The sequence below is a fragment of the Doryrhamphus excisus genome, linkage group LG3, assembly GCF_037039965.1.
Source record: "Doryrhamphus excisus strain RoL-2023G ecotype Guam linkage group LG3, RoL_Dexc_Guam_v1.1, whole genome shotgun sequence".
Classification (NCBI taxonomy): domain Eukaryota; kingdom Metazoa; phylum Chordata; class Actinopteri; order Syngnathiformes; family Syngnathidae; genus Doryrhamphus; species Doryrhamphus excisus.
The window spans coordinates 11,104,984-11,118,870 of record NC_136359.1 but is presented as its reverse complement, the minus strand read 5'-3'; the positions used below and the strand labels follow the sequence as shown (position 1 = coordinate 11,118,870).

At 40.0% G+C, this 13,887-nt stretch overlaps 1 protein-coding gene and 1 long non-coding RNA gene across 2 annotated transcripts; one reads left to right on the top strand and one right to left on the bottom strand.

Moving 5' to 3' along the window:
* The first annotated feature begins 105 nt into the window (after positions 1 to 105).
* On the top strand, positions 106 to 9,629 carry letm2 (leucine zipper-EF-hand containing transmembrane protein 2). The gene is made up of 11 exons (XM_058071160.2): positions 106 to 345; positions 912 to 973; positions 1,644 to 2,133; positions 2,760 to 2,903; positions 3,438 to 3,572; positions 4,530 to 4,733; positions 5,085 to 5,204; positions 5,344 to 5,463; positions 5,645 to 5,725; positions 5,972 to 6,040; positions 7,993 to 9,629. Exons 2-11 carry the CDS (start codon positions 927 to 929, stop codon positions 8,047 to 8,049), a joined length of 1,467 nt encoding a protein of 488 aa, XP_057927143.2. The 5' UTR covers positions 106 to 345; positions 912 to 926; the 3' UTR covers positions 8,050 to 9,629.
* A 1,939-nt stretch (positions 9,630 to 11,568) lies between these two features.
* On the bottom strand, positions 11,569 to 13,052 carry LOC144898275 (uncharacterized). Its single transcript, XR_013627184.1, has 3 exons — positions 12,966 to 13,052; positions 11,927 to 12,023; positions 11,569 to 11,841 (listed from the first exon to the last, which is right to left on the bottom strand). It is a non-coding gene; the product is annotated as an uncharacterized LOC144898275 (long non-coding RNA).
* Positions 13,053 to 13,887: the final 835 nt, after the last annotated feature.

The following is a 13,887-nucleotide window of genomic DNA, read 5'->3' as shown; positions in this document are numbered from 1 at the left end:
GTTCCCGTTTTCACTTGCCTGCTTTTTAAACGAGTACCTGAGCATCACACGCAACATCTACGATCTTTGGCTAGCAAACGCACAACATTGACGCATGTTCAGTATGAGCTCAGCTCTTCAGTGCAGTCGCCTACGTCGGCCACAACGGTCAGAGTCATACGACGACTGTGGAAGAAAATGCAACGACAAAAAAGCGATTAATGGATTTATCACTACTCGGCCTGATTAGTTTGTTGTCCCTGTGTACAGTGGCTGCGCGTTGAGAATGGATTATATGTTTCATGCCTCACCGAGAAGCCTTTTAACGCCCAGTCGGCAACCATAGTTCGGTCACTGACGTTGGAGGTTAGTGGGCTCGCCATTTCAGTCGATAGCTTAGCTTAGCTTGGCACAGCTAGCAAGACAAGCTAGCCGGCTAAAGGCTAAACACCAGCACTTTGTCATGTTATCATTGAAAGTAACAAATAAATAATAATAATAATAAATGTTTTCCAGATTACTGTAAACAGTTGTCGTTGCTGTGGACCAATGTATTCGATATTGTCCAAATACAGTATATCAGGTGGACGTCGAGTAGAAACAAATATAGAAACAAAATATTGCTAATTTCTCAGTGACTTGAGTTTAACGTCGCTTGATCAAAGACTTACTTTCCAAACAGGTATGTTAAATTGTAAGAAGTTTAACTTGGCCTGTACATTTCCTGTAACGGAAAGACAAACTTCTACTGTCAAGTAACATGCTAACCGACAGGCAACGTGACTTTTTAATGTTGTCCCCATCACGCTTATACATAGTCAGTTTGGCATAGCTTTACAATAAATGCACTCGACAGATCAGTGAAAATATGTGTTTTTTATTTGTATAGCTGTTCAAGTCGTAACAAATACCTCTCATGCTCCTGTCCCCAGTGATCTACCCTTACAATGGCAGTCTTCAGCCACCAGGTGCTCTTCGCCGTGACAAGATCCAGGTAAGTGTACGCTATTTACACCACTAGTCTATGCAATGGAAGCTAGCAGGGAAACCAACTTAGTTTAGCACACTTGTGTGGTTGTGTATGCGTGACTCGGGCTCGATGAGTATATTTTCACCACGTGTTTACAGCTTTAATGTAAGAAACGGTTCACAATGCCTGATGACAATGTGCAGGTTCTGAGTGAAATAATGTGCATGTTTATTTTTGAGCGCAGCTCGTCTTAGCTGAAAATATGTGTAAAATGGGGAAAAAAGAATTCTACTTGTTATAGGTAATGGCTTTTTGCTGTGTGATGTCACTTCAAATGCGCTATGAAATTAGATGCATAAAACTTTTCTGGTTCTGTCACACCACAGGAAACCTGCGCATGACAAGTTTTGCACTCACCTGCAACATTTTTTGACTGCCACACGACATAACATAACTGAACTTGCCAAATTGCCCATTATGTGAAGCCATGCCCTTAAATTGCCCTGACATGACAGCTTTTCAATAAAGTGTGAAAATGATTACATAATGTGAAATATGAGCGGTCGCACCCTGTACATATGACATTTCTCCCTGAACACAGTAGCCCAGTAGCAGACACCTAAATCCTAGCTGGAAAATTTACTACCTTATGCTATTACATAATATCTGACCAGTTTTTCCTTGTCCTCTACAGGGGATCATATTTGTTATCCAAGCGGCACAGCTGCGCTCCGCTATCTTCCAGAGCCTACCTCCATATCGAACCTCCACGCAACATCTCCTCTTCAACGAACCCACTCAGGCACTCCCGCTATGGACACCCCCACAGTTACCAAGGCCACAACCTGGGCTCTGTCCCACTAGCCCGCTCTCTGCACAGCTCATGCATTTGGCTCCAAGAAATAAAACATGATGAGAGTAAACTGTCCCCCGGCCAGAATTCAGTATCAGATGAGAAAAAGGACACTGCGTCTGCTGTAGCCCAACCACAAACGGCACCGACATCCACCGCTCCTGCTGCTCCTGCAGCAGTGGTGAAGAAGGCTCTGTATCTCAGGATTGTTGATGAGCTGAAGCATTACTATAATGGCTTCCGGTTGCTTGGCATTGACACCAAGGTTGCAGGCAGGATGGTGTGGCGGTTGCTGCACGGACAGGTCCTCACACGCAGAGAAAGGAGAAGGGTAAGACATCTATATATATACAAACCTCTGGTGCATTAATCAGCAACATGCTGCAGTAAATTTTATATAAACGTTTATAGCCATCATTTAAAGACCCGTCTGTCCACAGCTGTTAAAGCATTTCAAATGTTTTTTACTGGTTTGTTGTCTGGTCATGTCATGTCCTCTGGTCTCCCATTTAATGTTTACATGCACTAAAAAAAGCCTTAGCGATTGCGTTTACTGTCTAAAGGCTGCTGCAGGAGTCGTTACCCCCTGTTGTCTTCCTGTCATTCTTCTTTTGGGTGGATTACTGGAAGGCAAGCACTGTGTGGCTTTATGCTTTCACTAATTTACATGTCAATAAGAAATGCGCAAGTGCTGTGGTGAAGATTTCCTGTCGGTCTGTCCTCAACCAATATTAGGGGTGTAAGGAATGCATGTATCTGTATTCGGTTTGAATTGATACACATTTGTACCAAGCTGAAAGCGCCGTACCAATTGCTCAGTCTGTACACGGGCTGGAACATATGCAGATGTTAAAGCAATACAGTGTGTAGAGAGACATGGAGGTGAAGGAGAAGGTTGCGTGAGTCTGTGCAGCACATGAATGCACACAAGAATTGTGTTTGTTTTTGTGTTCACAGCTGATGAGGACCTGCGCTGACCTCTTCCGTCTGGTGCCCTTCATGGTGTTCATTATTGTGCCCTTCATGGAATTCCTCCTTCCAGTCTTCCTCAAACTCTTCCCAGAAATGCTTCCCTCTACCTTCGAGACAGAATCCAAAAAGGCACGTGGACATGCGCACACACACACGCACACACATGCAGACTCGTGCAACGAGACACCAGTATGACCTCCCAGTCAGGTTCACTCTTGATTATGTAACTTCAGATATAACTGCTGGTGCAACTTCGTCTGGTGTCACAGCCTGCCAACTGATCTTATCAAAGCAGTTTTCTTTGGAAGTTGGAAGATGTCCAGAATTTATTTTTAATCTTTTGGAAGTTCTAAAGCAGCACCGCGATGATTGACACAGCTGACTGGTTTTCAGATATGCACAGCCCTCTTCTTGGAGGTGTCTGACCTCTCAGAACATGGACGGTCTGTGATAATATGTGATGGTGGTGGAGTTCCACAAACATTGCTGCAGTTGCTAATGACAACATATTACAGTATCCTTGACCTTTACGATTATGGTGTAAACATGATGATCTACCAAATTTTATAATCTAGCAGTCCCTGTGGGTATTTACAGGTCTTTCATAATTATTATTATTACTCATTACTCATTAGTTCATTAGTTCTGTCCTGTACTCTGCAGGAGGAGAAGCAGAAGAAGGGTTTGGCTGCAAAGCTGGAACTCGCCAAGTTTCTCCAGGAGACCATTGCTGAGATGGCTCGTAGGAACAAGGCCTCGGAGGATGAGACACAGCGCTTCTCCACATACGTTCAACAGGTACTGTAGATAACAGAATGCTGTTGCCTAAACCTGTGGTCAGCAACTTGTGGCTCCAGAGTCATAGTCGCCATAGTCATATATTTTTTCCAACACCCGTGTGGGGAAAATGCACGTTTGAAAAGAGTTGAAGGGGAACTGCACTTTTTTGGAATCACAATCCTTATATAAAACATGAACACATATTTCTACGTATTTTCTACGCCTTTTCTATGCATTATAACACAAGAAAACAAGTTAATTTGAGCTAGTTTATAATGCTGTCATTGGGGTACTCCTTTTTTGACTATGAAACCCTCAAAAATAAACCTCTAACAACATTGCATCGTTTGATATACATGTTGTAATCATGCATTAACATGTACAGGAATGGTAACATGTCATAATTGCAGTATCTTGCTGTATTTTGATGATTTAAAACACTATCGATACTTCTGTTATTGGTGCATTGATTTCTGACTGGTGATTGGATGAACACCAACGATAATGGCTTACCTGTATGCTTGATGTGTGGCGAGAAACAACAAAAACCTTGAAAGACATTTTCAAAACATGCATCCATTTTCTGAAAAGTAGTAATTTATTTTAAAAGCAGATCTACATGTGTAACAGTGGTAATCCTGTAGTACAGCCTTGCACACGCTGATCTCGAACCGGTGACCACATAAGTCCACTGTTAAGTACTAGTGTAGGTTAGCAAGACAGTTTAAAGGAACATGCTATCATTTCACTGTGCTGCACATTTCATAAGGTGTCAGGTTGTGAGGTTTAACCAACGTACTATCAAACTCCATTAGTTGTCAGCCTTTAAAAGTTTGTAAGCTGTTGTATTTAGCGGATCTAGATAAATGGTCTTCAGTGGGTGTGGGGGCAAAATGGCTCTTGTGGTAGTAATGGTTGCCGACCCCTAGCCTATGCTGTTTTCTTTAATATTGACTACATGTGTGTCCTTGTTAGGTTCGGGTCACAGGCGAGCAGCCCACCACAAAGGACATAGTCCGCTTTTCCAAGCTATTTGAGGATGAGCTGACGCTAGAGCACCTGGAACGCCCTCAGCTGGTGGCCCTGTGCAAACTACTGGAGTTGCAGCCCATCGGCACAAACAACTTGTTGCGCTTTCAGCTGATGATGCAACTCAGGACCATCAAATCAGACGACGAGGTGAAAGATGAATGACAGGGCTTTACGCAATAGTTATTTGCCAGACATACCACTCTTTGATGGATGTTGTTATGCTTCAGGCATACTCGCTAAAGCAGTTTATTCCTGGCATTTGGCTTCAGTGTCAGCTTCTCAGTATTATATATAGTAGTTCACTAGTGGTTCAACATGTTTAATTGGAATACTTCTTATGGCAAGGGAGGCTTAACATCTGTACAATCAACTGAAGAACTGTATAAATGTAGGTCGAAAGGTAGTAATAGGAATTGTATTGCTGATGCAGATGCGTGCACATTCATTCCTTTGCTGTACGTCTTAATGAAATTTTAAATTTTCTCATATTTTGTGAAGATGATCGCAGCAGAGGGTGTGACAGCTATGAGTGTGTCAGAACTGCAGGCAGCTTGTCGCAGCCGTGGAATGAGATCTCTAGGACTCACCACAGATCAGCTACGACTGCAACTGCAGCAGGTAAGTAAAGCAGTTCCCAGATCACACTGCCCTTTGTAATGTGACTGTGTAGCCATGCACTAGAAATACCCATTACATCATCAAATCAAGCTCAATGCCTCATAATATAGACTCCATATGCTTTCTCTCTTTACTTCAGTGGCTGGACCTGCACTTAAACGAGAACGTTCCACCATCACTGCTGCTGCTCTCCAGAGCCATGTACCTGACTGATCTCAAACCCAAGGCCCCAGTCATTCCGCCTGTACCCAAACTTGAGGTTTGGCCTTTTGCAAGCCACTTAGTGTTATTTAATCACTTGAATGCACAGATTGCAGAAAGCAATGTTAAGTAGTTGTTGTTATGTTGGCGGCTCTTTCACTACTTGTTTTTTTTTTTTTCAAGACACAACGTACCGGCTAGATGTAAGAGATATTAATTTATGGTCGTGATTTTTACAGAAAGCAACGGTTGCAACAAATGGAAGCTCAGATAATGCAGACATGCTGGCGGACCCTGCACTCATCATCAAAGACACACCGGTCTGTACCATCCTAAAACACAGTCGAGTCAGATGATTGATTAGATATACCTATTATGGGAAGCATTTTTATTACCATTGAATCACTTTTGCAATCAACAGATTTAATGTGAGAATTTGTCAGGTTGTCAGTTTGCAACACTTTAGAACTGATTTTGACTACAAAGGTCGTCCATTGAAGTCAGAATTTATTATATTAATGATTGTTTTTTTTTCTTATTTATGTACCATCATCCTTGTCTCGTAGGCAGAAGAGATAAGGAACAAGGCGCCTGTGATGTCGGACAAACCTCTTACTGCTGCTGAAGTCCTCCAGGTAAGCAGAATGCAATACAATTAAACTATTAATTGTAGTTACTGTGAGTCACTATTGTTGCGTAAGAGAAACCAGTAAATGGACTGGGTTTTTCCCAATCCAATTAGTCCTTCCTTGCTTTGGTGTTTCTCACATGATGTTCTAATCTCTCAAATTAGACCACGTTTACTATTTTGAATTTAGCAGCTGCCCCACATAATGAAAATGAAACAACACTAACACAGTGCAGAATCGTGAGGTTGGTGCGCAATTATTTAAACATCGCTCGTGTAACAATAACAATGTCTACTCGCCCAAGAGAACCTTTTGATCAGCTATTTCAGAAATAGCTGCTATTTATAGAGCTGTCGTTATCACGCACACTCAAGTCTAAAGTGTGTCTTGCATGTTACTTTAACCCCACAAAGTCTTTCGTAATGCTAAATCGCTTATTCCCAAAACACAATTAAAGCTGCTCTGTAGATCCTTTAATGACCAAGGTTGTCAATCTGTTAGCCCAAACACTATATTAGCTCGTCCTTTCTCTTGACTTTTATTTTGGGACTGTGACTCATCAAGTAGCAGACATCGAAATGTCAAGTCCATTAAACAGAATTTCCACACCATGTACAGTACCTGTCAAAACATTTGACACTTGCTCATTTATAGCAAAGTGTCCAGACATTTAAATATGTTTTAAATATAATCACAGCTCGGGTGTAAATCGTTTGCAATGTCGGTGAAGCTCATGGGCATGGTCCAAATACAGGTGTGCCACTAAAAATGGAGGCCATATGCATAAAATTATCACATACTGATTGTTTGATTGCAAATCTTTTGGTGAAGTGAAAATCACAAGATTAAAGTTGTACTGTCCAAATATTTCTTTAATGGATTTTTAAACAAGTATTAAAAATGGTGGTTATACAATTTACAATGCTTTCAGCATTCACACATATGTTGGTGTTATCGCCCATTTTCATCTACCATATTTGCCGGACTATAAGTCACACTTTTTTTCATTTCTCTTACTGCCATGAAGAAACTGTACTTAAAACTGTTTATGTTACATACACACTGGACACCTTTTCTGTTCATGTTTATTTTTCATGTCGCTGAATAACCATTGTGTTAGCATATCTTACACCTATTCTCCTATTACACCTGTTCTCTATTTTTTTTATTGCGAGAACTTGCCTTCCAAGATGACGTATTGTCTGTTTTGGTCATGCATTCATCATGTTGTATATAGTTAGATTACATCAGACAGAAGTCACTGTCCTCTTATCACCGTCACCTATCAACTAATTGGGGTACTGGCTAAACCAACAAGCAACAAATTCTGATTTCTTGATTACATTACTTCATGATTTTACCCATAGATGTATAATAAATGATCATGATGTATGATATGCTATTTTAATAGAAGACATCAAGTGAGTGAATACACACATTGTATTTATATACACACTGGGTATTTACTTTTGTACATAGAATGACAAAAAAAATCTTATACACAGCATTAAACACAAGTATTTGAAGCTCGGTGCTGCAAAGCATGGTGGGAGCTTGCACTGGACTTATTTGGCGTACCCTACTGCTACTTCAATTGTGGCAAATTAGTAAAAGTTGTATAGGGCAACTGGTAGAGAACTTGGATCCACATCCAGAGAAGGTTGGTTCAATTCCTGATTTCAGCTCAAACTACCAACTTTCATTCTACGTTTTGGCATATTTCCACAGCATTTCAGTCCAGCTTCAGCTTTCGAACAGCTCCTGTGTTTAGAGATTTTTGTACCTTTTTCCAAGTGTTTCAGTTTTGCTTCAGCTGTTCATAATTCACCTGCAATGCCTGCTGACATTGCATCTTCTATTTCATTTTTGTGTTCTGTCTATTTGCAGATATCATAACAAGGAGTATCATATCAGCAATATTGTTGCTAAGCTTTTTATTGTTGTTGGTTCTCTGGCAGGCTAAAGCAGCCACTGAGGTGTCCCAGAAGAGCAAGATGAGCGCCAATGGTGTCTGAGGAGCGTGAGTGTCTGGACTGAAAAGGAGAGATTAATTTAAGCATCAATGAGTCCACAGTGTGTGGAGATGGCAAGGATTCTGATGTTCGTGGACAAACAATCAGTTGTTTACATCTCTCTAGCGCCGATTTGATGTAGAGACTAAGTTGTCAGTGGTTCTTTTCGCCATTGATGTTAATATTATGGGGACGTTGCCGCTTTGTCATACCATCAGCTCCACAAATTTCACACCTGGCCACTCCATAACGCTCCGTATTCCTCTTATCATTTTAAGAAAATCAGTCCCTTTTGTTCCAGACGGCGTCGTCCTCCTGTACATTTGTATATGTTGTGTATATTTTCATTTCTGTCCGACATTATCACAGTTGAAGCTTTGTACAGTTTGCTATGCAAACTCACGATATGATCAAGCTCCCTTTTGTTAGCATTTCTGGTGCACCCAGTAACCGTTCCATTCAATGTGTAACAAAAGCTTGGTCATCCACGTTTCAAAAACACTTGGTTCACCTCCAACCGGTTTCTCTGCAAACTCGGGCCATTTCTAAATCTGTAGGTTCCATAATTACAGTTAGATAAATAAGATTGGTGTGTTTAAAGAGAGCGCTAACTCCTTTCACACAGACAAGAGGCAAAGTGCAGTTTTCATCCTCTGGTTCAAACGCTGCTTAACACTTAAAAAACCCAAATATTGTAATACATCTTACGTGTTGTGTTTTATTGCTGTGATGCTTAGATTTCATTAAGCTGAAGAGAATATACTTGATGTTATCCATGAAGAAATTCTATTTATGAGAGAATCTTAAAAGCTACAAACTAATATTCAAGGCATTATTTTTTATGTGCTTTTACAGAGATATGAAAATGTAGCAATTTGACTGATTCATTCAGCTGCCCTTTGCATTGCTATCTTAAATACATTAAGTTTACCACAAAGTATACTGTATTGATAGTTTTTTTTTTTGCTGATTTGGCAAACCCTACCTGCTTCCATTTTTGAATTGTCACTACTAAGATGAAATATCTCCTGTTATTTATGTATAGCCAACTACCAGCAGTGGACGCCATAGATGAAATATTTTTTTCAAATGAAGATTGATGTTTTTGGTTTTGCAAATGTGCCTTTTTGGTTTCTTGGTTTTCAATATTGTGTCTGTGACTGTACTCAAAGCGCCATTTGCACCTTCTTCCCCTTTGGACAAATGTTTCATTTTCCCCTTTGTCTCAAATACATCCTTTTATGAACTGTTGAGTGGGAAGTACAGTGCCTTGCAGATGTGTTGACTCCCTTGGATATTTCATCCTTTTATTTGCATTTATTAATGAAGTTGTGGTCAATGTAATTTGTATTTTTGCTGACAGGAATTTAAAAAAAGGCCAAATGCAAACATTTTTTACAAATTGTCATTTAAAAGTACAGTATACAGTAAATGACTGCATAAATATTCACCTCCTTCTAGTTGGTATGCAAACAAGACTAGTTCACCCTCATTTCACACATTGGCTAAGTTACCTAATTAATGCATCACGTTACCATGACAAGTACAGCTTGATTAAAATCATGATACTTTACCCCATTGCACACTTGTGTCCTGTTTTCTGTGTTCTTTTTACCCTCAAATATTTTTGTTACAGTCGGGCTATTAGCTTTTATAACAGTATGTGTACAATTTGATATTCAATTAGACATCTGAATGACAATGTTATTATATTCCCTTATTTGGGAATATAATTTTCATTTTTTCCCAATCCTATGTTGTGATTCCCCATTTGAATTCGTTGTAATCGCAGTTACAATATTGTACTGTATACAGAGCTGTACAGAGTACGTACCTTGGCCAGCAGATGGCGCCACATACCTTGACGACGATAGGTCTTGTGAGACAGCCGAAATAGTTCATTTATTATTAAGAGTCGACAAATTTTCCATGCCTTTACATAAGATGTTTGAAACTATTTGATGGTTTTATTAAAATAATTTAAAAATCGAACCACGATCCCCAATAATCAATACATCGAAACACATAAATATAAATACATATTGCGAAATCCATTAAACCACGCCCACACCGTTAGTTTGCGAGACAGCAAAGTCTGTCGTGTCGTGCAACTGACACTTTACAAACAATACAGTCAACCCTCCGGTCAAGGAACCTCATTAAAACAGAAAAATTACAAGAAAAAGTCATCATTTGCGGTAAGGCTAATTATTTACTGTATTTACAAAATCACTATGCACGGTCGTCTAAGGTCGTCTAAGGAGTGAGATTTAATATTTACACATTCTGCGACTGCATTGGCGAGTAACAAACGCCAGGCGCCATCTTTAAAAAGATGAGACGACAGCCGTTGAATAGGTAACCAGTTATTTTGTCTAATGTAACAGAGGTGTCTGAGAATATACTGTTAACTGGTGGTAAGTTCGGAGTGGTGTGATAGAGCTTACTAGAGCAACTTGTTGTTTATGTATATATGAATTTAAACCTTGCCAGGTTAGCTGAACTTACAACGTACATCTACCACACCTGTTTGAAGGGTCTGATTGCATGGCGATTTCAAGACATTGAGGTGTTTTAATGTATTGTAGTATCTGTGACTTTGTGTGTTGGGCCTTTAAGAGGGCGGGGCTTGGAAAGTGACGGTGTCACGTCACAAGTGAGAGAGTGAGTCTGGAGAGAGCGCTAGGAAGGAGCGAATGGCGTGCGTGTGTTGGCGTGGGTTGTGGCCCACAGCAGCCCAGGTGTGAATGAACTGTTGACCGCTATTAATAAAGCGATTGAAGTGCATCGGCGACGCGAGTGTCTTCCTTACCACAACCAGGGGCATTACAGTATACTATTTAAGTATTTCACTACTTGCTTCTTTATAGAGGTAGTAAAAATTGTGAACACATGATAAATTATTAGGTATAATAGAGAGAGAGGGGAAAAGTATGTAACAAAACCCTAACGTTGTTAGGTGGCTTTACAAATCATGTAATTTACATTGCAGATGATCCATAAGGAAAAAAATGAGGTAAAAATACTGTACAATAAAAAGGAAGAGTGGTAAGCACGCAGGCCACACAGCTAGGAGACCTGAGTTTGATTCCACCCTTGACCATCTCTGTGTGGAGTTTGCATGTTCTGACTCCGCCTTCCTCCCATATTCAAAAAACATGCTAGGTTAATTGGCAACTCCAAATTGTCCATAGTTATGAATGTGAGTGTGAATGGTTGTTTGTCTATATGTCCCCTGTGATTGGCTGGCGACCAGTCCAAGGGTGTACCCCGCCTCACGCCCGAAGACAGCTGGGATAGGCTCCAGCACCCCTGCGACCCTCATGGGGTGTTAAGAATTGTACAATAAAAATAAATATTAAAGGTACAGCGACAAAACAGTATCCTTTGCAAGTTTACAAAAAATGATAATGACAATGATGTCACTGAAATGACACACAGGACATGCCTTTCAGTGTTAGTTTTCATATTTTTCATTTTGTGTTTTGGTGTCATGAGCACTTTAAAGTGTAAAAAAACTGCTTCTGTTGGAATTAATTGGTAAATTTTATTTGGAACTTTTTCCACATCCTCGTCATTATTTAAATATGACAAGTATATTAAACGCTTTTTTTTCGCTGAAGCAGGTCTTCGGTTGTAGTTTTCACAAAGCCCTTGAAGTTGGCCTGATTAGTGAACCGGTCAGGTCGTACAAGTGAAGGCGGACCCATCGGGAGGGCTTCTGAGGTGGGCATCATTGTGGCTAAAAGCAGCCCACACAGGACCACTGTCAGCAGTCTGGACATGATTGTTTACCTGGAACAACACAAGGAAAAACTCTATGAAGTCTTAAAAAAATGCTTTTTACTGTAACATATTCATTCATTCATTCATTTTCTACCGCTTTTTCCTCACGAGGGTCGCGGGGGGTGCTGGAGCCTATCCCAGCTGTCTTCGGGCGAGAGGCGGGGTACACCCTGGACTGGTCGCCAGCCAATCTACTGTAACATATCCACTTGAAAATGTACAATGGAACACACTACCTGCCCTCTTAAGGCACTTGCAAATTTTCAATAAATGTAGTCAACGTAATTTCAACATGATAGGTGGATTGTTTGTTTTTCCAAATAGATGTCAGCCATCTAAGCTGTAAGTCTGCTTTTCCTTTCATGAATAATAATGGCGGCTATGCTGAAGAGCCTCACACACTCCTGAGAATTTTGAAAAACCATACAAGAGTGAGGAAGTATAACTAGAGTTATTATTTATTTATTTTTAAGCTATGAAGGGCTCTTTGAGAAAGATTTACAAATGGATGTGGTGCAATAATTCTGTTGAACTGGTGAGTAAAATTAGACGCTTTTGCTGCTTTTGTAGCATAACATTCTCTGGGCATTCAATCATTCACAACTGGACTGTTCAGTTTGTCTTACAAGACGTTTCACTTAAAAGACTATAGTTGTCCAATCTCGTCTGACATAGTCTTTCAGCATGAATTAGACTAGAGCTGTCCTATCTAGGGCTGCACGATGGTTGAGTGATTAGCGCGCAGGCCTCACAGCGATGAGACCCGAGTTCAATACCACCTTCAGCCATTTCTGTGTGGAGTTTCCATGTTCTCCCCGTTTTCTCCGGGTACTTCGGTTTCCTCCCACATTCCAAAAACATGCTAGGTTAATTGGCGACTCCAAATTGTCCATAGGTATGAATGTGAGTGTGAATGGTTGTTTTGTCTATATGTGCCCTGTGATGTACAACATCATAACAAAACAAAACAAATTAGTCTTTGCTGTTAAGACAGGCGATACATTCAAGTCATGTTTATCATTAGCTGACAACTTTTCCATACTTCCTTACCAGGTTTGTAAGAGATTAAACTTCAGCATTTTTGTAATGGACCAAATACTTATTTTCACCATCATGTGTGTGTGAGATCTTACCGGTTTTGGAAGAAAATAAAGTCGTTGAAATGATGCTTGTCTTCCCTCCACAGGCTGATGCTGAAGCAGCACGATGGTGTCAGAGTGAGCCGAAAGATGCTGTGCCCCTGACAGTAAGACTTTAATACCCCCTCTAATGTTGATTTAACACTCAAATTGGCCAACGATGAACTCTACAAATATTATTTTGTTCTAAGCATGACTCATGAAATATTCATGTGTTTGACTAAGCTGAGATGTCATCTGAATAACTCATTTGACCAGACACCAGGTTTGTTGTTTTAAGTGTTAGATCATCTTTTCCCACCCCATCTTCACATCTTAATGGCTTCCAAGATTACATGGCTGCTGTCCCTCTGTGGAAGCACTAAGGTGGCTTTCATGGGTGGTGCCAACGATAATGGCTTACCTCTATGCTTGATACGTGGCGAGAAACAACAAAAAATATTTTCAAAACAAACACGCATTTTCTGAACAGTGATCATACGTATATTTCAAAAAAAATATTGGTACCTCTGATACCAGATCTTTAGGCTCTAAAATCAATACTCAAACCAAAATATTGATACTTTGATTTCATTTGAGATAATGTATATCATGAACAGGAACACAGTGGAAAGTTAAGGAATTATTGAGACCTTTTCTAAAGGATCTATGGTTGTCTGATGTATTATATTCCTTATTTTATGTGCTATACCATGCTATGATTTGAAATACACTGCAGAGAGGTAGGATTCTCAAAGTAACGCTACAAGCACCTTCTTCTTCGATCTCTGACAGGATTGTTTTTATACAAAATTATAATTTTGTATAAAATAATTCTAATAATAATAATTATTATAATAATTATAATTATACAAAAATGTATAAGAGGGTAAATATTTCAACATTCGGGGCTTCATGGCGGATCAAGTGGTTGGCG